The sequence below is a fragment of the Prinia subflava genome, chromosome 3 (assembly GCF_021018805.1).
Source record: "Prinia subflava isolate CZ2003 ecotype Zambia chromosome 3, Cam_Psub_1.2, whole genome shotgun sequence".
NCBI classification, from domain to species: Eukaryota; Metazoa; Chordata; class Aves; order Passeriformes; family Cisticolidae; genus Prinia; species Prinia subflava.
Genome location: NC_086249.1, coordinates 40,789,894 through 40,815,915, shown reverse-complemented (window position 1 = coordinate 40,815,915; position 26,022 = coordinate 40,789,894). Strand labels below are relative to the sequence as shown.

The following is a 26,022-nucleotide window of genomic DNA, read 5'->3' as shown; positions in this document are numbered from 1 at the left end:
CATTTTCTGATAAAACTTAATGTGTGTGTTTCAGAATAAATCACAAAGCTGCACCTGAATTCTAGAGGGATAAATGTATTCTACCAAGTCAAGTTGCTCAAGACTTTGACAAACATAAACATATTATGAGGGATTAAAGAGCCAGAAGCCTTACCTGCTATAGTATTGAGGAACATCAAGTATTCAAAGTTGGATATCTCCCGCCTCTGCCAGCGCTGAGTCATGTTGGAGGATTTATAAAGTTGTCGGGGTGTGGCCAAAGAGATTCTCCTAGGAAATACATTTAAAGAATGATTTTTTAAGAGTCTCATTAGATGTTAAGATGTTGGGCAACATTTTTAGTGTGATTAATTTCAGCTTCTCTCAGAGGCTTTTTTATTTCATTTAATGAAGTCAAGAAGATTATTTGGGAAATGGCTAAAATTAGGAACTATATTTTATTTTATCACTACTACAGCCTTGCAATAAATCAGAATAATATATTTTGTGGTTTATTTTAATCTGAATCTGGTTAAAAAACTGAGATTAAAAGAAACTGCAGACCTCCTGGTGCCAGGCTTGTCCAGAAGGAATAAAAGAGGAATACCATTTCCCTGTTTCAAAAGGATATGTTGAGATAAGTTCATTAATGTGAGTTAATGGATTAAAGTGACATACACTTCCATCACATAGGCTGACTATATTTATTACACAATTTGTGCACCTCCTCTATGGTCAACTACCCATGATTCTTTCCTATATCCCAGTAAGCTTGAAGATTTCTATTTATAGCCTGGTTTCTGAAAGAAACAAATTTTACTCTGTTATTTGCCCACATGTTCATCTGCCTGTCTCTTCATAATGACTTCTAAATAGTATTTCTTTCAAGTTTGGAAGAGAAGCAGAAGCTTCCATGATGCTCTATTTCCACACATTTTTTGAAACTTATATGACTGGATAAGAGAGAAAGAATCAAACTGTATGCCAAGGAAGAGAAAAGCAGAAAACCTCAACTCTTCTATATTCAATTTGACAACATCACAATAACCAAATACCATGCACTCTTTAATTAACCACTGTATATACTGCCCCTGGTTGGTAAAATATAGGGGACTAGAGTCAGTCTAGACTAATTCATTAAAGAAAAAAATCTGCAACAGGCAGAAGCAGTCCCTTGTTCAAAATTCATTTCTAGAGAAAATAGTTTTTACCTAAAAAAAAAAAAAAAAAGACAAGGAAATTTTTAAAAGGAAAATAAATTTATCTTCTCATATATCTTCTTAAAAAGAAATTTAGATCTTAGAAATGTGTAAAAATAGAGAAATATTTACACCTGTTAAAAACAACAACAACAAGAAGACAATTCCTAATGCACAGTCTAAATTCAGTGAATTTAAAGAACATGTGTAGCACTATTTACATAGCTTACCCAGACTAAATAGGGACATCCAATATTTGCCAATATGGGCACACTGTGTGTTATTTCTAGACTCTGGAAGCTGAGTATCTTCTTAAAACTTAGTCATATACAAGGTGTCAAACTGGACAGTGTTTACGAAAAATGGGAACCGTGTACTTCTAAAGATACATGTACATACTCCTAGACATGCACTGAACTCTTCTTCCAGAGAAAGGGTGAGTGAGTATTGGTATGTGACTGGAGTGTACAGTTATTACAATCATTTGTCTAAAGTGCCAGTGTGTAAGTTGACAATGTCTGCCATATTTCAGCTTACAAATTTGGCATACAAAAATGACCATGCAAGTGTATTTACCCTAATAACATACATTAGGTCTTGACAGCTTGGCTAGCCTTATTTTACAGTAGACTATAGGATACCAAAGGTAAATACACTTTATTAGTACACAGGAGACAATGCAAAATATTTTAAAGGTGTTTCTATAGTGCTTATGAAACAATTTATCTAAAGATATATCCAAATGTAATCATGCTTAATACTGCATTTTATAAAATAATAACTATTTTTACAGTAGAACCCTCATAAGGTTTCCAGGAAGTTTTGACTAATGCTACATATAAATTAATAAACACAGAAAATAAAAATACTAAAGAGATCATTAAACTTACAAAGTATTTCTGTCACAGACTTTTTGTTCCTCTCCTGACAAAACATTTATGTACCAGCACAGCTTAGTAGCTGCTTTTAGACTTTATTCACAATCTCCTAGGGAGTCTCAAAAATCTATAAACTGTCAAGTACTGGACTTTGCATTTGAATGCCTGATTTGAGTGAGCTCCACAGAAAATCAATATATACTAAAAACGTCCTTATTTACTCCATATATATGGTGTTTGAAAGATTCACTTTTTTTTTTCAGCGGAGACTGGAAAAAATTATGCACAATAAATTGGTTCCACACCTGCTTGTTTCAGCTAACACAGGAAGACCCACTGTTTTCTGTTTTGCTAAAACCACCCAACTTTGATCAAACCATTTCTTTCTTCAATATGCCATCAAAAATATGAAGATGCACAAATGAATGTACTTCTTTTGCTTCTAGAGAACCAAGAAATATCTACTCAAAATGGGAACTGCAGAAGACTCTGACGAACAACAGAATGGTCCAATTTTTTCAATTTTTATACATTTAAATGTATTTAGAAAAAAACTCATGCCATTTCAGTGAAGGAAATGATGTTATATATCCCAAATGTGGAATGTGACACACCTCCTTTCACAGTCACTTTTAATTTAGTTAGCTACAACGCAATCTCATACAAAGAATATTTAAGTATCTCGCACCTGCATGATGTTATGTGTTGTGCTGCTCCTGCTCAGAGAAAAAAAAATAAGATTTGGGAAAGTAATTTCCCAAGGAAAGGCAAGAAACTCACCAACACACACTTTTAATCAAAGTTCTAAAAAGGATTTTATACTTTGATGGCATCAAATCTTACTTTTTCTACCTCTCTCCCTTCACAAAACACAACCTCTCCAACCAGCTGTACTGAGATCTGGAAATCCAGCACCAAGCTGTTGACACACTAGACCTAAGCTGATGATGAATATAGTTACTGAAACAGCCAAAATACATTTTTTTCTGAAATAAAAATCATTTTGATTTCTTAGTTTTATTCTCTGAAGCCATTGTTTTCTCTAACGCATTAATAGCCCACAGAATTTCAGTGGAAGGTGTCAGCATGTTTAGTGGTGAAGACACCATATCTTTCACCAATTTTTTGATCTCTCTATGCTACAAAACCATCAGGCAGCTCACAGTTGGTTTCTGAGCTGTGATGTTTCCCTCAATAAAAAGACACCAGTAAATTACACCTGAGGTGTTAGAACCATAAAAAGTAGTCTGATAATACCATGCTAAAAAAGTGGATATTACTCTACCTATGTAGTAGAATCACATGGCGCTGCAGAATTTGAAAGACACAGAATTGCCTGCCCAGTTGTATCATTTGGCAAGTTCATAAGGAAAGTACAATCAATGCAACATGTTTCAGGAACAGTGAAAATGCATTTATCAAAGACAAACTAATTTGATTACCAAATCAGCCTGAACTCTTCAACATGTGACTGATTTTAAGGATGTCATTACTTCTTTGTAACATTAAGCACAGGCTTGAACTCTTTGTCGAATCAAAGCTTTAAACAGGCTGTTTGGAAAGGCAGCAAAGAGGCAAACTGGAGGCTTGCTCTGAACAGCAGGTCTGTAAAGTCTTAGGAAGTCATAATGGTTCACCTGCTTCCAATCATTCAAGCCATTAGATCATAAATATTTCTATTTACTTCTACTTCCTTGCACCTTTGTTCATTGCAGAATTTCACCATGAAAACAGACATGCACTTAAAAGCCATGTACTGCATTAAAAGTAATTTATTTCTTTGGAATGTTTCCATCATGAATGCACGCCTTTATGATACTGTAATTAACTCTAGGTGATGTTTATCAGAGCAGTATCAGAGAGGAAATATTACTTGCATAAATAGAACTAAAGAACTTAAGTAAAACCAGAAAGGTCTGCTTTTGTAAAGATATTTTAAGGTACAACTTAATCTGAAAAATCGTGATGATAAAAAAAAGGATAATGTTTTACTCAGTATAGCAACTCCTTTTAGTTACTCAGCATAATTTCTCCTTATTTTAGTTATACAAATAAGCATAATTTTAAAAATTAACATTCCAGAGCAAACATATTCATAGGAAGGAAAACTATATTCTAACATCAACAAAAGATTGACTACAGAGTAGTTATAGAGCCAGATTTCCCCTCAGTTACTTCACTGCAATTCTACTGGAGACAATAAGAGTATGTAGACAGGGGAAAAAAGAAAAAAAACATGATTACAGAGTCTTTATCGTGCATAAATCATACCATGATTACACAAAAAAAAAGAAAAATAACTTCACTACCATATGCCAGATATATTCTGAAGGCTAGCAAGCCCATTTTCGATTCAAATTGAACTTTAATCAAAAAGGTATGGAAATAACTGCATATTATATTGAAGCTGAAACTTTTCTAAATAATTATATATCAACAAACTTTTTCAGACAATTATTCACTGAATAATGCACAAAGGATATGAATTTCAAAAGTAAAAAATGTCACTGTAAATATGAAATTCTGATTGAGAAATTTGCATTTTGTTTGTGCTGGAACATGTGGCCATTTCTATTTCAGAAAAGAAATTTCTTTCCATTTAGAGACAGCATTTTCTTTAACTTTAGTATACGGAAGAACAATGCAAATATTAACAAGATGCGGCTTCCAAATAAATGCCCCAACTTCGCCTTGATCTCAATGAAAACTTGAGAAATTTGGCAGTTTGCCTAAAGACTTCAGCACATTCAGGAGATCAAGCCTTGGGTATCATGAGACTCTTGGGCTCACGACAGGGAATGATATTCATCTGGGAATGAAATAGTTCTCCAGTTCTACAAATGCTTTGACACTTCAGAGTATTTCCACATTTTGCACTGGAATAAAACAAGGACAATGTGAAGCTTCAGTTTGTGGGAAATGACTTAAAGAAAGAGAAAGACACATCCCAGACACTACACTGATGATTAAGTCATTGGCATTTTGGCTAAAGCAAGCCAAATGGGGATCTGAGCCCAAAGCACCATATTTTGTTAATAGCATACTGTTTCCTCACTCCCTTGTATTTATTTATTTTTGTCTCATTTTGACCAGAAGTTTATCCTGAACCAAAAAACAAACAAAAAATGTCCCCCCTCCAACACAGTGAAGTACACGTGAAGATCATCTCACCTATCCCTGAAATAGGAAAACTTCTATAATACAGGATATGAAAATTTCCAGCCTTATTTCTGGCCATAGGCTGATTTGATGTTGATGAGGAAATAAAAAATTGTAGTTGTCTATACTATATGAAAATCTCTAAAACTCAACTTTAGTTGTTCTTTCAAAAATATATATGCTCCTTAATTGTGGAAAGAAAAGAAGCAGAATGCATTATACTAATGAATGGAAGAAATTTGGAAATTGGAAAATAGCCACCACACTGATATGAAATGAAGTAAATTCCCACACATTCATATAGATAAAATAATTTACATTCCGCAAACACAAAAACTAGTCAAGTTCATTTTCACATCCTGCCATAACAATCACAGCAAGGATGAACTTTTGATTATACATTTATAAAACCTGACTGGAAACCAGACTTTGAAGAGATAAGGTATAAGTATTTTCACCAGAAGGGGCTTATTTCCTGTAATTGAAAAGGAAAAAAATCTAGTTGTTTAATTTACAATACTTTCATTTCATATACTAACAGGCCATATAGTAAGTAAAGGGTAGCATTTCTTATACTAACCTTAAGAAAATCTAGAGTTTCTTGACAGGAATAATGTTTTAGCCCATCCATTTAAAAAATATCCACTGTATAATATAATAAACACAAAATATTAAAACTAAGTTAATTAAATTACCTGGCTTGTGGCAAACCATAGCTGGTTCCTACTCCAACGCGTGGTAAGCTGTACACAACTTTTTTCACTGTTGCTTGGTCAGGAAAATTAAACATAACGGAAGCTAAATGAAGAAAGGAAAATATGTAAGAGTAAAACATTTGCAGAAGTCTGTTTCTTCACCTGCATATATTTTTAAAATGCTCAGGTTTTTATTTGAGGGGAGAAGTCAGTTCCACTTTTAACTTCCTGGGGATCCAAGGTACAAGAGAAATTGCTGACATTTTTCACACCTATGCATAATTAGCTGGTTAACATTTTAGCATTAAATCTCCCATTTTGCAGAAGTCCTGAGCGTTGATTACCTCAAAGGAACAACACCTTACTGTTAACCCATAAAATCTCTTCTCAGGCTGAGAAGCTGTTCAGTAGTTGGCATGGCATTTGCTCTTCTAACTAGTGCCTTAAAACACCCAGGAACAAGGAATTGTTTAATTCCCTCTCCAGCTGAAATCAAAACTTACATCAGAGCTCCTGAGGGTAAAAGACCACTTATATACCTCACCAGGCACTGAACTGTGATTCAGAGTAACACATACAAAAAAATAAGTGGATCTATTTACTGCTCTGGTACTTTAAAACTTTATAATTCCATTTATAATTAGAAAAGGAAATATTGTTTTTTATGTTTCACTAAAATATTCACAGACAATTGAGGAGAAGGTTGAGACAATAGAAAAAGCAATTTTCCTATCCACATTTGAAGAATTTACCAATTGCAATGATCTGGTTCTGTAAATAAATCTCATAGCTGCACAGAAAGCAGGGGGAGTGATTTATATGATTGATGTTAATAAAATTTGCACTGAATACCAACAAAAGGAAGCATTATAGAACAGACATAAGCACTTTATCAAAGAAAACAAAGAGTTCTAATTTTAGATTAATAAATAAAACACGAAATAACCACCAGCACAATTTTATGCAACAAATATAAACTATGACCTACTTCTGTTTGCCATAAACACTTCCAAAGCTGTGTTCTGGAGAAGATAACGTCTTGAAAAAACAGCTCGAATCTCGCTGAACATCCATTTTCCATGAAGGCCTTCGGTGTAGGCAAGGACCTTTAAAGAAAGTCAAGGTGCCAGTTATTAGCAGGAATTTTTGGATAAAATATTGTATAAGAACAGAGGAAATTTTACCAACAATTAGGTTAATTGTGTCTCTTTAACACTTAAAAACAGTGACTTAAAACGGACTTTAATGTTTTTAAGAAATGCAAAAAATGAAGTACCTGCTGTTAGAAGAATATCAGTATTTACTGTAACCTGATACTCCTAAGATCTATTTCTCATGTGTCACATCAACTTAATTACCTCAGAAACATCAAAAACCCAAACACTACAAAAAAGTACAGGGACACAGACACACTTACAATTATGTTTAACTGTATCTTCTTCTAACAGTGTGCATGACACAGTTGTCAGTTATCTGTCAGATACCAGATGTACTTCTGAGGCTGCCTTGTGCAAAGTACAGCCAAAATAATACAACTTGCTATTCACATCCACTTCAGGGTCATAAATTAAAAGCTCTCCCATTCCATTGATAAGTAGAAAAATTAGCAAAAGCAGTATGTCACCATAATATTTTCTAAAGTACAGAAGTTAGATAGCTCAAATATCCCAAACCATGGACAAAATTTTACAATTTTAATTTTGCATTTTATAACTAATGTGAAATATTTTAAAATAAAATAGTTAAAAATTAGCTTGTTTTAAATTTTCTCAGTTGATTGTATTAGTATACATGTATTAATATTGAGTGTATTAATTATTGAGTATTAATATCAAATGATCTTTTTCACTTTTCTTTCAGTATTCTAGATGTTCAAAAAAAAAAGACAAAAAGACACAATTGAACTAGATGTCAATTTTATTAACTTGTCTCATCTGTACAGAACAATCTTTTTCCAATCCTTTTCATCAGCTAGCAGGCTCCCTTCAGCTCTGCACCTCTGCTCAGGTGGGCTCTGCCATGGCACTCCTAGGAGGAGTCACTTCTTTGGGATGGGGATCCTCATCACACCCATCTCCATTTCCCAAGCTCTGTAGACTGTGCCTTTAGCCAGGCTGCAGCCTCTGAGAGACTTGCAGCCTCAGTGAAACAAAGAAATATAGTGAACAGCTTCCCTGAAGGAACGTTTCAGACTGAAGAGACTGAATTTCTCTGTTCTCCATTAGGTACACAAAAACTGTCATACACTGGCTCACAGTGCTTTACCCACACTCGTCTGAGGTGTTCACTTTCCATAATCATGACCTCCTCCAGCTTCTGAGCAGGAAAATGTTAGGGAGACCATATGCTGCTGCTGTCAGGGATCCTTCATGCTTGAGGAAATGGAAATTGTATTTCTTCAATCATCTTTTCACTGGTGCAGCTTCAAGGTAATAACACGTCCCCATATATGAAAAAGCTAATTTAAGTTTGTGCACTTGGTGTACAACCTTTTTCTTATAACCATGATGAGTCTATTTCAAAGAGGATGGTAATAACAGCAACAACACAAAAGTGCTTCAGCACACAGAGAAGCATTCCAGTGTTAGTTCTGTCCTTGACAGAAGCTGGTCAGTGCTCTCCTGTACAGTTTACATGACATTAAGTTACAGACAGAACTCTTAGACCAACATTGTGGCTGATGACACTGTTTCATTCACCTCAGCTTTCCGCTCTAGTTAAATACAGCTTGGAAGAAGGGAAGGAGTTTGATTCTTTGGAAGTCACCCAGACACTTGCAAGAGACTATGCGCTCCCTCCATTCAGTCACAGGTCAGCTGTGGAACGCTACCTCACATGCTAAATTCTTGCAATGGTTAAAAATCTGCACCTTATTTTTACTTTGAACTCTGATAGATCTTGTGACACTTTTGTCTGTGAGCTTTCTAGTATCAGGTAACTTTTCTTTGTATTGATAATTACAGACTGGATCCACTTACTGCTTAGCCTACTCTTTGATAAGCTAAATAAACCAAATTTTCCATTATTTTCTTTCATTGTGATCAGATGCTAGGATCCCACTGGTATCATGTATGATACCAGTAGATAAGAACAATGACTGTGAAGACTTACGCACTCTCCTTCTTTGAATGTATTCAGCCATTATCTGATACATCATTTTTGCAAATACACAGGTTTTTTAATTAAAGAGAGGAAATTCTGAGGAAACACTCACATTTAAAAAGTTAAAATATGAGAACAATCTCTCAGAGGGAGGAGTTTGAAATGTATATTGCTGTAACCAGATCTACAGCAGCCAGCAAATTTGCCAAAGAATTAGCTCCTTGACAAAGCATCGCCCTTCAGGAAACTGCTTTTTGTATCAAAAATGTTTCTAGTTATTTTTTTGTAAAGATAAATGTTTATTATTAACTATATTCTAAATATTAGCATGTTAGAGGATTCACAATAATGCATTTATGATTTATTGATATATACCATTATTATAGATCAAAAATAAAAGCACATTGCATACCAATCATACACTGCTTGCCTTTTACTTCCTCCTCTTCTTTAATTAAGTATAAAGCAATTGAAACTACACAGAGCTACATTCAACTCACTATGACATTAATGACATATGATAGCACTCCAGTGAAACAGTTGAATGGAATAGGAAATCAGAGGAAAGAAAGGAGTCTATAATTCAATTAATGTCCTCAATTACACTTTTCTTAAATGTCTATTAGTCCTACAAATATCAGATTATCATGCCATTATCAAATCATCTGAATTATTTCAGTATTTTGGTTGCAACATTTTCCTGCCTAAGATATACTACCCATTTTTGCCATCCTCCATAACATTAATCTTACAACATTTTCATGTGATGCATTCAACTTCCCATTATTAGATATCTACAATTTACAGCAGATATTACTGACATAGCAGAATTCCTTCTTATTGCTGTTATAACAGCCAAATCAAATCAATTTTTATTTTTCTGAATTTAACCCTTTAAAAGGTTTATACACCTTTATTTTTCTTGCAGGATGATTTTTAGCATTTCGCTTTCTCATAGGACATGAATGAAGCCCTGGCTATTTTACATATTTTACTGACTGTATGCCTTGTGTCTTTCATTATTACAAAAACGTGGAAATAACCACTTCACTATGCTAATACACTGAAATTATGTTACTAAGTTATCTGAAGGCAAAATTTTCATGTGTTCCAACACTTTGTTGTTATACTTGAATTCACTACTCCTTATTTTCATAGTTTTATGAGTTTTTCTCCTAAAAACATTCGTGAAGACTTCCTGCCTAGGCATGTTTTAATAGTAGAAAAATCATGACTAAGATATCTAGAATTCTAGATATATCTCAGATAATCTGTTTTTATTAAAATAAAAACAACTAGCCAATATCTACATTTGAACTAAGAACACTTTTCAATTTTAATATCAGCTGCAGCTGTTTGGTTCAAAACTCATTTCTCCTTGGAAAACCTCTTCACTCAGGAATATATGTATGTTCTAAAGATACCAATTTGCTAGAATTCATTGCAGCAAGATGAAGCTCTCACCTAACCAAGGAATGAGAAGTTTCTGAAACTCAAGATTCTGTAATATGGAAAAACATTTCTTGGTGACACTTCTTTAGATTAGGTTCCTAAAGCAGCATGGGATGCAGATGGAAAGCTCTAGAGAAGCAGAACCATTACCAAATGCTTTCCTCTTTTGATCAGGTATGAAGGCTCCGCTATTTTAATTTTATTTCTGATGTAATCAAGATCTTTTTTTGTTATTATGTTCAATTAAGAATCAATGCGTTTTTAATCATTCTTTGGTAGTTATTCAATTATTGATAATGAATTGTTAATTAACATCTGGGATTTTGCACTAACGAGAAGACCAGAAACACTAGTATCCATTTGACTTGAATCCCTGGTTGATTATCTCCACAGAAGGAACACTTAAGTTCTGAGGCTCATTTTTTGCTTTATACTATTTTTTGGTATCTCATAGCACCAGACACAGCATGCAAAAGGATATTCTGGCCCTTTTCTTTTGATAATTGTTTCTGGAATTGAAGTAATCTCAAAATCAGGTGCTATAAAGAAATCAAGGAAAACAGCCTGTGCAATCCTATCTATTCTCAGTCACTAATTTTTTGGTAAGAACAATCACTTTTGCTGTCTATTGCGAATTTCTGCATATTTCCTTTTTAAAAAATAGTTATTTGGGGTGATTCATTATTGACTATGTGCTTGGTTATTTCATCAGAGTGCCATCTACAGCCAGCCACAGGAGCCTGGTCATGCACCTGGCGCAGGTACAAAACAGGCTTTTAGAAAATAGTTTGGCATCGCGGTGTGCTTTTAGAGGTTAGAAGCGTATGAAATTGATTATGGAAAATCATTCCATCCTGTCAGGGATTTGGATTTCCCTTTTTCAAGAATCGTCTAGCATTGCAATTTGCTGCAAGGAAAATGTGAAATTCTGAAAGCAGGTTAAGACAAATGGCTCCTATGAACACACAGCAAACATTCTTCTCACAATCTAACAATACAGAGTTCACTATAGGTACACGGCAGATTGCATGATTGCTTCATGTACCCTAAATACAGATTTAGATGACAGACATTGATGGCATGGAATCCCACTCCTAGGGTTTATGAAATACCATACTGAGCATGCATTTTATAATTTCAAAATGTTTGATGAAGTACTCAGAATGATCAACTTTTAGATTTAGCAGGAAAAATTAGTATGCAATACAACAAGGGATATATCATGTCAAGATAAACAAGTGTAAAATAAAGTTACATTTATCAGGAAAATTCAAAATCAGGTATGTTCAAATAATGAAGTGCCTTGTATTTTGCTTTTTTAAAATGGGAAACAGAGAATGTAAATAGACAGAAAGGACAATTCAAATGAGTTATGTCATTCGACATCATTGTGTCAAACAGAAAGGACAATTCAAATGTCCTAGTGTTTCATTGACTTCTTACTACTTTTTTTATACATTTAGGTAACCTTAAGAACATCTTCTTTGCCTCAATTCCTATAATCATATTAAATACTTCTAAAATCTCATCAAAATACTTCTACCATTTTTTCTTTGCACATTTTGGTCTAGTAAAATGTTCTCACTTTCCCTTTACATTAAGGTCTCTTTTCCCCTTCTTTATAACATGCTTCTGTGTAAAATGTTTATTTGTAAGCCTTAAAAGCTTTCCTCCAAGTAGCTCTTTTAATGTTATGCTGTGCAGGATGAGCTGAGTATTATGTGCCATTAGAATTTCTCAATTCACATCAGTTTCAAAAATCTTTTTTAGGACTTTTTTTAAAAAATAAATATTGGCACTCCTGTTTCATTTTTCTCCTCCTCTTCAGGGATCTAAAAAATGCAGATATTATTTTTGTGGTTTTGGACTTTATTTCCTTGCCAAATATTCTCAGCTTATACTTCTACTTCCAATGTTTTTTTAAGCTTTCAAGAGGCCCCTTGTCTTGAAACATGAGGTTCTGTTCATCCAAACCTTTTCTAAATTTGATTTCTCTGGTCAGCATACCCGCTTCGTTATCCATTAAAACAGTGCCCACTCAGCTTAAAGCAACAGATGCTCTTATTCCCACTTTCATTTGCAGTCATCTGAAAAATTATTTGAAGTTGGTCCACTTGAAGGCCATTTTCCTCTTTTTGTAAGCAAAATGGTTTTGCATGTTATGAGTTTGTGTTTTAGGCAAGGAATGGAAAGGATATTGGGATTTTTTGAGAAGTAGTTGCAGCAAAGTTATTAGAGTAAAAAACCAAACCCTACTCCAACATCTTAGGTATTCTAAATAGACCATTTCTAACACTGCATTTGTGAAACACCAGTGCAGAATTTTAAGTGTAAGGATAACTGCAAACAAAATTCTGAATAGCAATTATTTTATCATTAATTTTGATCTCTGTGCCTTTGCACCGTTTCCTTTCTATGCAACATGAAAACAAATTGCCAATTTAGGCAGCTCGTGAAATGCCAGCAATAGACTGACATTCTTGGGAAGAGCAGCATCAGGAAGAGGTAGAAGATTTAGATACTATCACCTTAGAAGAGGTAGGCAGAGGCCTTTTTTAGGCTCTACTTTCAAACATATTAAGAAGTTATTGTTTTAAGCAGAGGCTTGGCTGATTTAAGAATTTAAAACCATGAATAAAGCTGATGGTGCTGGCTGGGGCAACAGCACATGTGGAGAAACAGAAGGCAAATATATTCTAGTGCCACATAAAGCCATATTAGAGCATAGCCCAACTCAAAACACAGAGGTTGAGGAAACAAATAATGGAGCAAAATCTTATGATTAGCTCTGGTAGCCAGTGGATTGAAGCAGATTGTGTCAGTTACCTCACAAGGTTTTAAATGATTTTTTGCTGACTTTGGCAACGATGGGATGTCAGATTCAAATCTAGTGAGAAATGTTAACAGAACTGCTTCCATTCTCACTCTACATTTTGTGCTCAAAGATCAATCCAAACTGGGGAGTGGTGATCTCAGACTCAAATTGCTCTGAGCAATTCTGCCCCAGCAGTGAAATGCAATCAAATTAATTCAATTAGAATTGCACAAATTACAGTTTAGTGGGCATGCCAAAAAAGACATAAAATTGATATGATCTGAGAAAAACCAGACTTTTTTTTAAGGAATAAAATTGCAGAGCTTCTTTTTCTCTCAAATGGTCTGTTCTCCTCAGCAAAAGCAAGGAAAATGAAAGAAAGGACTTTTAATATTTAAAAATTCAGGGAGAATACAGTGTTACAAAATACTTGTAAGTTGAAACCAAAGCAGGATAGTTATTCAATAAAAAGTTCTTTGACAAAAAATGCAGTTTTATTAAACTTGTATTGTTGGTGGACTTCACAGAATTTATGAGAGTTTTAGCTGAGAAAAATTGCAGCAGAAGCAAAAAACCATAGAAACAGTTCGAAGAATAAAGAATGTATGGTATCCGTAAATATGTGATGTGTTCTTTTCCAAGAATAAAGCCATCATAAACTTCTCTGGGTGTTTTGTTTTGTTGTTCGCTTTTTTTTTTTTTCCCCAGAACTCACATGTATTCATTCAAAAGTGCAATGCAATACAAGATACATAAAAACTCAAATGTACCATACCACAAATTCTTAACATTATAATAACTGAAGGCATTATAACTAGTCTTAGGAAAAGAGTAAATATAGGGGTTTGTTAAACATTACCCAATTCCTATCAAATGAAGGTAGAAAGACAGTTGCATGTCCCTCTTTCTATAAATGTGAACTTTATGTCATACAGGAGATATGTGGAAGCATCTAGTATTTTAACAGTTTTGCATCTGATATATTCAGTGCAGAATGTACATGACTGATCTATAAAAGTCAATAGAATACCATTTTTTTTCTACTACCAGGCTTAATTTTTTTATGTTCCTAATATATCTTCCTATATAAGACTATATAACTTCCTATATATTTTCTTTTCAACTTCATATACAAAAGCTGTTTCTGTAATCCCAATATTTAGGAATGTAATCAGAGCACATTCTACTCCTGAAATTTTAGCAATAGACTTAAAATTAATTTTTATATGCAAAAATAAATATATTAGTTTATTCAATGATATATATTGTACATCTAAACATCCTTACCGTCCCCAAAATTTCTGCAATACGGTTTGTAACGGTCAAGCAAAATCCTCAAGAATTCAATTCAAAGAATCCCAGAATGGGTCAGGTTGGGAGGGACCAAAGTGGGTTGCCTGGTCCAACCTCCCTGCTCAAGCAGGGTCACCCCAGAGCACATGGCACAGGATTGTGTCCGGACATTCAGCTGGGTCACAAAGCCTTGGGTATGGAGCACCAGTGACTCCTGGAAATCAGTTTGCCTGGAGTTTGAATTTAGAGTAGTTTCAGGGCTACTCTATGTTATGTCAACTTCTGAGGCCCCCAAAGTACAATAACACAGGCTGTAAATAATGATGAACATCCATCAGAGTATCTTCATCTTCATAATATATTGCAATACCAACTGATTCTTTAGTTATCCACTTAAAAAGTGCTTAAGATAAGTTTGTTTTGCACTGCTGGAGAAGACAAGAAGCTATAGCACTGAAAAGGAGAAAAACCCAATCCACAACTCCAATAGCAACCAAGATTTTGCTGTACTTTTCAGTATTATATAAGGAATGTTATCTAATATTACTAAGTCTGTGTGAGGAAAGAATAGCTAAGTTTCTTCTGAGAATTTTAAGTCAGAGTGTTTAACCACCTGCTGTTACTCAATAGTATTTTAATTAATCTGTATTTTATATTTATTTTGCTTTAATATTACAGGGAAAGTATTTATGTGTTCTATACTTGTTTTAGAGAACACATTTTTATCAGATATCATAGCAGCCCTGGTAAATAACTCCACACAAAATATAAAAACTACAAATATTGACATGTATAAAATGTAAGCCATGTATATAAACTCCATAAATGATTTTTATATTTCTTTCACTGAATGGAGCCAGATTTACACTTTTATTTTGTATGTTTATTCTGTACATTTGATGTCTCCTTTCCCATATCTAACCACCAACTTTTTAAATTTCAACAATTTAAATGTCAAATTTATAGATAGTTGAAATATTTGGGAGGGTCTAATCCTACTCCAAAAATCCTCATGAAAACTAAGAAGAATATTAAAAATATCTACTCAGCTGGCTATTAAAAATGGATTCTGGAGAACACATTTAGTCTTCCAATGTCTGCACAAAGCAGATTTGATATACAGTTCCCTCCTCTTTGGATTTCTAGCCAACTGGAATGTAAACCTGCATGTCATAAATTTGGGCATACTCACAGGCTTTCCTGTGGTGAACTCCAGGTTCCCAGTATGAAATTACTGCAACACCTGTCAGCATGTAGAGGTACTTTGTGTGAATGTGCCTCAGTTTTTATCCACTACGAGCTGCTCCGACACAGAAGGTATTTAAATTTTATGGACTTCTGGGTACTATGAGACTGTGAAAAAGTGTGCCAATCCCAGTCTAAAAGAGTTCTCTCATATAACCTCAATTAATTGCTTCTTAACTTTTATTTAATTAAAAATAATAAAATGGGATTCAACTCAAGCTTTAGAAAGAGATTAGATATTTCCATTTTTTAATTGAGTACAACAGCCAACTATTCAAATTCTCCAATTAAACTAGATTCTTTTTTTTTTTTTTTTTTTTTTTAGTGGGAGGGGGAACAGGCTAATTACCTTAAAAGAAAACAAACCCTATCAACTTGAATAGACAGATTACTGCCTGTACTGTCATTGGTTCTATATCTACTGCCATTAAATCTGTATTTGATGCATATCGTATTTCTTTTAAAGAATACAAGCATGCAATGTAACAATCTATCTTTAATAGACTCAATTTCCCAAGATGCATCTTTTCTTTGCAACTGAGTATCCTGAATGCCATTGCTTGAAGTAGAAGCTGAGAGTACTGAGTTCCTCCAGAAAGTGATCTCAGTATCTCACAAATCTGCTTCGCTTTAACTGAAAGCCAAGGAAATCAGATATAAAGAGAAAAAAAAAAAAAAAAAATAGTGTGGGGGAGGGTGAATTCAAAGCCAGGAAAATTAGTCATGTAAAAAAGTGTCTTAGCTCTCAAACATGAAATGCTGTCTGATGTAAATTAATATATTGGAAAATACACAGTGATCCTCAGTTTTACCATATTTTCATGAAGTTCCTTCTATTTAGAGTTTTTGTGTATACACATTTGAGAAAAAGAAAATGCTACAGAAGGATTCTAAGAGTTTAACTAAATGAAGCAATCATTTTAATTCAACAGTTCAGAAGTTTACAGCCACCTTCTAATCCCCTCACTGTGCAAAAACAAAGTCTGAAAATTGTTATTCTAACTGTTATATGACTATTTTTGCCTGTTATACATGAAACAAACTCTACAACCACAACAAAAATCCCGAGCCAGTGGACACATAGCTAGCTACAGAAGGACCCTCATTTTCTCAGTCAGAGACTCTACAGTGAAATATTTCATCTTCTTTGTTTACATTAAACGGAATTAATGATAAAACCAAGCTAAAATAAGTCCCCACTCAACTTTGTAGTATAATGATGAGTTACTCTTAGACAGTACTCTTAGAGAGCAGTCTTAGAGAGAAAATCTAACACATGGCATTTGACTGTTGCAAAATAATCCCATCTGCTTTGACTTCTTTCTATGAACTGTAATACAAGGTCCAACAGACAGCTTCAGATGCATCTCAGGTCCAATGCTTTTCAAACTTAATCAAGGGAATATAGAAATGTATATAAAAAGATGAAAGTGTCTTTGCTTTTATACATACTGAAGCAAAAAAAAAAAACCTAAGGGGAAAAAAGTGAGATCTTTCATAGGGGAAGGTTAAGTCTGATGCTAATGCTTATTTAAAATGGTGACAGTCTGAAGTAGTGAAGCCTTGCCAGGCTGCTTTAATTTCTCCCTGGAATAGCTCTCTCCCAACCTTCGGCAGCACATCAAAGTCTCTGGAGCTCAATTAAAATTGGATTATATTGAAATTCTCTATCTATGGAACTGTGTGCTCACTAACACTTTTCTTTCAGTAATACTCCAGATGACAGTTGCCCATCCCAATTTAAACAGTTGTCATAGAGACCATGGACTAAAGCAGCAGTAACTAACAATACAAAGGAAAGGTAAGTGGTAGGATTTCTGTGAATGAAGGGCTTGGTTTGCAGCCACAGCGCTCACACTGCAAGCAGCTAAATGCAGAAAACAGAAAAGGCTTTAATACTCTCCTCACTCCTAAGGAGAAGGGCAAAGTAAGCAAAATAGTAAATATTTTCCTTTCTTCCCCCAGTAGCTAATAGCGTTTTACATTCCAGCATGTTGTAGCTACCAAAAATATCCAGAATTAAATGACACACCCTAAGAAAAACAGCAGATAACCCTGGAGTCAATCTACAGTCACCAGTTCATAAACTGAAGGCATAAAATTGTATTTTATAATTGCAGTAGAAAAAAAAAATAAGGTATTATCTTTTTATATTCAGAAATTTTATAGAATATTCTTTAATTATACATGATGTACAAAGCCTTTGTCTTTATGATAAAAATCTAAGGTGAAAATCTGATTCAAATCTGTAGGAAATTCATAGCCTGAACCCATCTGGTTAACACTGTGACATCCAATATGTATAATGCTTTCAAATCATTTTATTACTGGTTTTAACTGTTTTGTAATCTAACCATGTAGATTCTGATGTACTGCACCAAAGCCTGACAATACCATTGGAAAACTCTAGCAGCTTCCAAAACTCCCAAAATAACATAAACAGCTTATGTTTCTGGCAGCACCAGACAGCAATGTATTTAACAGCATAGATTGCTGGTAATGATACTATTTTCTCATGTAGATGGCATGTTTCTGGCACTATAAACCCCTTAACCTTTCTTGTAATTGGCTTATTGAGAGTCCCAAGGTTGTTTTTTGTGCCATTGGGCTGATCACCATGGAAATGAACACTTATTGCTGTTTCACTGTAGTGCTCTATTTTTCTTCCAAGCCCTCCACAAGCATTCTCCCTGCTCTCCCGGGAAGGCAGCGTTAGGATTTTGAAGCAGCAACAAGGCAGAGTGCAAAGAGCGCAGGCCAAAGGGGAAGAAAACAAAAATGTGTCAGAAAATCTAAAAACCACACAGATCAGAATTTGTCAAAACAAGGCCTTGGTTTAAACCAACAAGAAGGGCCCCCACAGCTTGGGCCTTGACAAAGCATGGCCTTTTTATTTTTTTTTTTCCCACTTTATTATTATTTTTTTATTTTTTTATTTTTAGCCCAGCTGTAGAAAACACCATCTAATGAACCTGTCTGGGGCTGCTGTCCCCATCCTGTCAGGCATGTCAGGAGATGACAAGCACTGGGGACAGGCCGCCGCCAGTCACAGACAGGCCTGCCAGCTGGAGAGTTCAGCCCCAATCTAATCACGCCACCAGAAAATAACTTTCACGCTTGCAGCCTGACAGGAAGGGCTCAAGGAAAAAGAAAAAGGGGGAAAAACAGAGAAAAAAAAAAAAAAAAAAAAAAAAAAAGAGAGAGAGAGAGAGGAAAAAATAGGATCGAAACAATGCTTTTTGTTTCAATTACAAATCTTTTTTGGTATGGGGAATGGGATTGGGCGCCGGGAACACTTTTTAAAGCTGCCAGCACTGCTTGCTGGTTTCCTTCAGTAGAACTGTTTCTGTCTTTCTTTTAACACAAATAAAATCAATACAGACATTAATGCCAACAGTTACAAAAATAAGTGAAAACGAGACTATTTGCGGCACCTGATACGGTTTTGCTACATTTATTACTATGCTTACACACTCTTTTCCAACATGTACATAGACATAAATCTATGTGCAACCACTGGTGGTGCTATATTTATGAAAACGTATGAATTATGGTATGTGTTTTTATTATTTCAAAACTACTGGGATCACTGAACATTATATCTCTTCATTGCCGTCACTCTACAGTTTCTATTCTCATTTGGGCAAAAATTGACAATGTACAAATGGTAACATTATTTGTGCTCCTTAAATGGGAATGAATATTCATAAATAAGAATAACAATTTAAACAAAAGTGTTAGAGCCCTTGGCCTCAACTTAGTTGGTTCTTTCCTATTTGCACACAGACTGTGAATAAACAAAAAGGAGAAACCTTGAACATGTATCTTCAAAAGGGCTACGACGAACAGGCAGTAGTGTACTGGTAGGCATCCTGTCTTTCTCATTCAAAAATTGCCAACACAGATTTCCGCTCCAGAAATGTAATAATCAAAAATTGCCAACACAGATCTCTGCTCCAGAAATCTAATCATCAGTAAATCCATACAAAGAGAGGCTGAAAATTATTATTTAAATAACTTGAAAATGTAGTTCCTCCAAAAGGCATTAAAACAAATAATTAGATCTGGACACAATTTTACTTCAAAAATAAACATCCAGCTAAGATGAAAATGCAAAGTATTAACTACATATATCCTATCTACTCCTATATGGAATTCATAGTATATTTATCTTTTGGTATATGTATCTTAGTGTATGTATATCTTAGCAAACAATTTGTATTATTTGAAAGTGAACTGGGATGGAAAATGAGTGATTCATGTAGTACTTAGTAATTATTTTAGAAAGAAATTATGAATGAGCATAAGTCCATTTAATCCCTATAAAATAATAAAAAAATGAAGATTTGTTATTACATCCTGCCATTCATTCACTCTCTGCTGACATTATAGATGTCAGAAAGTCTGTTTAAAAGCTTGCTATCTCTATTCATCTTTGTTTCTGGCATGAAATACAGACTATAATAATCTTGTCAAGCCTACATTTAGACACTAATTCATGACCCTCTGCTACAATTTAGAGAAAATTCATACATAACTCTTTTAAGACAAACTATGACCCCAGACAGAAGGGTAATATCTAGATTCAGCTGCCAAGTATATGCTGACTAAAGGCACAGCCACCTTGATGTTTCTCTATGAATGAGATGGCCAAATCAGTAAGATTCATTAACTTTTTTTTAACCTGGGCACTAATAAGATTTTTTTTTCCATTTTGAGGTACTAGGTATTCAACTAGCCATAATCTTACTTTCCCAAAAATAAAAAGGAGTAATCTCTTTCACAATTTAAAGACTAGAGCCAAAGGTGATAAAAAGAAAAAAGAAGTTGATGCCAGATGCAGATGCCACTGACAATGCCAGGTAAAAGTGGAAATTCTCAGCCTTCCAGCAAAGTCTAAAACACTCCATTAGGGACTCAATCTGCAAAATAATGCAGGAGGATACATAGCAGAGCTGACCATTATTCATAACCAATCAGCAGACTTGAGAGAAAGAAGTCAAACAGAAGAGGGTTGCTGCATAAGCACAAATGGAAATATCTCCTGTGACCAGTATAGATGCACTTCTGTATAGGTATAAATGTAAATATAATTGATCCTACAATCCCCTGTCCATCTTAAAAATCTGAAAAGTCTGACAGTGAATGCAAGTGCTGCCAGGAAAACTGTAAGTACTTTGATACATAGCTACCTAGACAGCAAAAATTGCTTCAGAGAGCAGGAAATAAGAAACGTGTTCAGGACTTTTTTTTTAGGAATTTTTATTTTTATTAATTTGTTACAGAGAATGGAGAAAAATATGCCTGTTATTAGAGAAAGACTAGTAAGCCATTCTGGACATGATGATAGTAAACTAGCTCCACAGATCTGCCTGTCAAAGGCATAGATTGACATGAAGGGAAATGAGACTGATTGATTTCCTATCTCCTGTATTTGGTGTATTTTAGTATATGACCAGTTACATATTGATGTTATATCTTATCTTTATTCATATATACAGGGACCAAAGAAACACAGTCAACTCCTGTTGACTTAAGATGGTGAAATATCATCTAATCTCTCACACTAGTTGGGCCATGAATTGCTACAGAAAAATCACATCTATATGAAATGCCAGAAATTTCTGGTAGACAGAATGAAATTATTAAAATTTTAATTTTCTCTGAAAATCAGCATACCACCTTTGTTAATAATTAGAAGTACTGCATGAATTTTGAACCATCCAACTGAAAAAAAGATGTTTTATTTTAAAACAATGGAAACAAATAAACAAATCAAATCCACTGATTTGAAAGAGCATTCCTACAGATATTTTTACCATAGATGGCATCTTTCTCAAAACCACCATGTACCATTTAATCATTATCTTATACACTGCTGCTTTATGGTGGTATTATTTAATTTATTTCATTCATGTTGAAGCAGAGAGTGCTGGCCTCTTGACCCCAATTTTCACTTAAAGAAACAAATTTCTTTTTCACAAACTAACTCAATTTTTCTCCTGTCAACCTTTAGCCTCACTTTAAAATATTAACCTTTTTTCTATCATTATAAGCATCCAACATTCTTCTATCCAAATTTAATGTTAATCACCACATCTTATGATAATGTTATGTTCACTTTTAGCTATCTCTGTCAAGCACACAAAAGTAATTTAAATCTATATATCCTTTTTGAATGTAGTAGTATTAGAGCATTTTTGTACATGCCAAAACCATACAGTCTCCCTGAAAAAACCATTATTTCCTCTGTGTATTTGCAATTTTTCCATTTGTAACTCTCAAATATTAGCTAAAAGATGTGTTTCTCTTTTGAAGGTAGAGCAGGAAGCTAAGACAGGCTGACGACACACTTCCAAAATGTAGAGCTATGCAAAATTACCACAATCACTTGCCTTCCTCTTCTGCCAAAAATCATTAGGAAAAATGAAGATATAGCAGAATTAGAGAGAGGAAGCCTGCACTGGAAGAATTTTTTTCCTACATTTATTTTTATGCCATTCCACCAAATTAATTGAATGAGCTGTGTCAGCATTGCTGACAGACCAATCCATTTTACACAAATTACTAGAAATAATTTTAAAATTTAACATTACAGAAAATACATGAGAATTTTTATACTGTCCTTCCAGGAGCGCCATCTAAGTAAGACATATTAGGTATTATAAATATTAATGCTGCTTTTTGATTTGTTTTCAAAAATGCTGAGTGCTTTTAACAGCTGTAACCTTTGGAAGTTTGAGGTAGAATCTGGAAGTACTTTAGAAAGCCTTAACTTATTTTGACACCCAAGCACCTACTATCAGGAATCTATAGAGTGATCTTGCTTGTTCCATGAAAGAAAATTTGCCTCACGTATAAGGAGTTGCTGAGAAGAAACACCTTTTTGCTTTACGAAGAGAAATAATATATGCATTTCTCCTGCTTGGTATTAACCAATTATCCTTAAGTGCCCATGGTATGATTCATTTAAAAGACTTGAAACATAAACAAAACAAGGCCACAATAATTTGTGAAATGCCTCAGTGAATGAAAACAGTTACCTTCCCTTTGGCTATTTCAACCTTCCAACGCAATTGTAAAACACTGACATGAGTCCCCCACATCATTACATCATAGTCTATTTACCATGGAGAATAAGGGAGTCTAGCTGTTTTTTTAAAAAAATCTAGTTGAGAGCATTATTCTTGGAAGAGCTTTTTAAAAATCAATTGGTTGTTATTGAAACAGCTTTCACTGCCAGCAGGAAAACTTTGGGCATTTTTAATATTTATGAAAAACTATAAATTTTTCACAATGGACAATGTCAACTAGTTCTATAAAAACCCAAACACTTCAAATACTTTTTGCCATTTTCTAGTGGAATGATTCCACAAAAATGACTTTTCAATCTTATTGTTGAAAAATTAGAATATGGGAAGAGTCTGTCTGATCCTGCTGAGATCTTCATTTATGAGACTGAGCAAAATACTCCTAAAACTCTTCCTATTTTGTAGAAGCATACAATGAATAACACGGGGAAGTAATATTTTCCCACTTCAGTACAGACAAACTAAATAGATCCCAACTAGGGAGTAAAACAACCCGAAATATATTTTACTTGAAAATATCACTCTTTTTAAAGAAGAGAAACCTGCTTATGGGCAATTACTGTCCCAGATGTGTTGGGATCCGACAATAATGAGCTCCTTTGTCCACTAGAGGGCAAGGAGTGGGAAATTAAAATATTGAACAGGAACATTATGTATCTCAACAAATACTTCAAATAAAACTCCTGGTAGTATAAAAAATAACATAATAGTAGCACAATTTAAGTTATATGGAACTTATATTCCTTAATTGTCTGAATTTTCTTCAATGATAAATGACCCTGTTTGATGAGGATGGTAGCACATTCGTGCCTCCAAAACCCACTAACATCCAAGAGTTTTCACGGAAATTGAACTGCAAAATGTTTGATGAGAATTGCAGAGCTGCTTGATTTTATGAGGACTGTATCTTATCCAAAACCCACTAAAGTTGATCCACATCCTTCCACCGATTTCAGCAGCTTTGGATTAAATGAGACTCTGGTTGGAGAAACATAATTAAAAAGTGGGGGGAGCAGCACTAAACACAACAAAACAGGGAGAGAGAAAGTGAACACATCTCTCTCTTCAAATGAATAGGCAATGAAAGAAAGATGGGCCATTGGATAGACTAAAGACCACCATAATATCTTGATCTTTTACAGTATTGGTGCATTCTGTAAATACACAGAAAGGTGTATTTCTGAAAAGGGTTGATGTCATACAATGAAGGCATCACTGTGTCTTGTCAGAACATCCCTCTGGTTCCCCGCACTAGAGAATTCCCTGGGCAATTAATCTTCGGTTTAGTACGAACACATCAGTTCAGATACTTGTCCAAAACTTTCTATAAAGACAGTTCTACAGAGTCAGTAGGTTCCACCCTGATTAGTTCAGCCCAGGTATGAACAATTTCTGCATAAAAGAATGCGATTTCTTTTATAATGATGAGTCAAACAAACTCATCTAAGAATCTCACTGTCAAACTGGCTTCTTTCCTAGTTGCATAAAGTCCCCAGTGACTGTAAGCGACCTGAGGTGTATGCCACATGTTGACATGGTAAAATTGAGGTGTACGGGATTTTCAAAAGGCTGGTGAAACAGTAAAAGGAAAAAAAAATGCAAATTTGTTTTTGTTTGCATTTTGCCTGCAAAGCTAAATACATTTCCTCATGGCTCAGTTTAAATACAGAGTCATGAAGAAATGTACTGTGCTCTTTTGAGCATTGCTAGTCATAGCAAATTAGAATCTCTGGAGGCCAAATGCTTACACTCTCTACTTCCTTCTCCCTTATAACACACAGGCTCAATAAAGTCAAACAAACATTACACCAAGCAGTGATGGGACAAGAGGAACACAATTAGATTCCCACTTTCTGCATGATTCTTGGTCAGTTTTCCAGGAGATTATTGCAAGACATCACACTGCTGAATACTGGAACAGAACAGGCCAAGGTAAGTGAAAAGTAGGGCATGGACCAACTGAATTCTCTTCCTCAGGACAAGAGAGGTGCGTGTTAGGAGCAGAATCTTTGCATCCTCCTACAGAGCCACAAATTTACTATGTGCTTTGGGAAAAGACTTGATGTTAAACTGTATAGCCACTATCACTGTGGTCTAATTATAATAGGTCAATACCTTTTTAATTTAAGTTTAAAATACAAGATAAAAGACTGAAATTGATGTCTCCAGTCAGATATATTATGCAGTCTGAATTTACATTAGCAACAACTCCATTGAACATAAATAGGAAAATTCACAAGGGTTATCTGATCACTGATTATCTATTGATAATTATTTATTGATAATGGCAGTGATTTTAGACTTTTCTATATGGCAAATGTACTCTACATTAGGACAAAGTAAAATCCACAAAAAGGAACATGATCTGACCTGTCAAGCACAGAAATGTCTTCTGCACGTGGGATGACCCAGTTTCCAAGTTACATTGTTCAAGCAGGTTGTTGCAATAGTTACTGTGCTAGGTCTATGCTTGAGATCCTGTACATTACTGAAAAAAATCTTTGTAATGAACCAGACTAGTCCTACAGTCCTGTGAGGCTTCTCACAGCATCATTTAATTCCTGGGCAGCACAACATTCACACTGAGGAAACAACCTTCTCATGTTTTTATGCTAATATATCAAAGCATGACGCTAAACAAAACTGCTATCTACACTTTTCACACACATACTTATCAATATAAATAAATAAATCTACTACAATACAGTGCATTCCCCTCCCAACCTAACCCATTACACAACAGTAACAGAAAAAATCCTTCTCCCACAGTGTCTCAGTTCCAGACTCTGCAGTGAGCAGGCCTGTGTTGTTGACCTTAGCTATTCTATTTGAAATCCTGCATATGCCCTTTACTGCATCAGCATAGTTCAGTCTAAGAAACACACAACTTTATGAAATCAAACCAAATTTTTACTTCTAGAAAAAGCAATTAATCAAGGCATATCCTCCCTCCTCCCCTTTTTCCTTTCTTATCAAACTGGAGGTTTTCCTCTGTCTCCAATATACCAAAAAAATTCCTAACAGACAGTAGATGAGAAATTAACTTACTTCCTTTCCTTTTGGTGTCAAAACTTTGAAATAATTTTAATCAGTTAAGAAAAATGAAACAGATAA

The 26,022-nt window shown here is 34.6% G+C and overlaps 1 protein-coding gene across 2 annotated transcripts in view; it reads right to left on the bottom strand.

Annotated features, from left to right (window-relative positions):
• The window catches only part of NBEA (neurobeachin), a 458,593-nt gene that overhangs the window by 95,915 nt on the left and 336,656 nt on the right, over positions 1–26,022 (bottom strand). For both annotated transcript variants that reach the window (XM_063394796.1, XM_063394797.1), the window contains exons 42-44: positions 6,899–7,016; positions 5,911–6,013; positions 155–270 (exon numbers count right to left, since the gene is read on the bottom strand). In XM_063394796.1, coding sequence (XP_063250866.1) covers positions 155–270; positions 5,911–6,013; positions 6,899–7,016 — 337 coding nt within the window. The remainder of the gene's footprint in view (positions 1–154; positions 271–5,910; positions 6,014–6,898; positions 7,017–26,022) is intronic.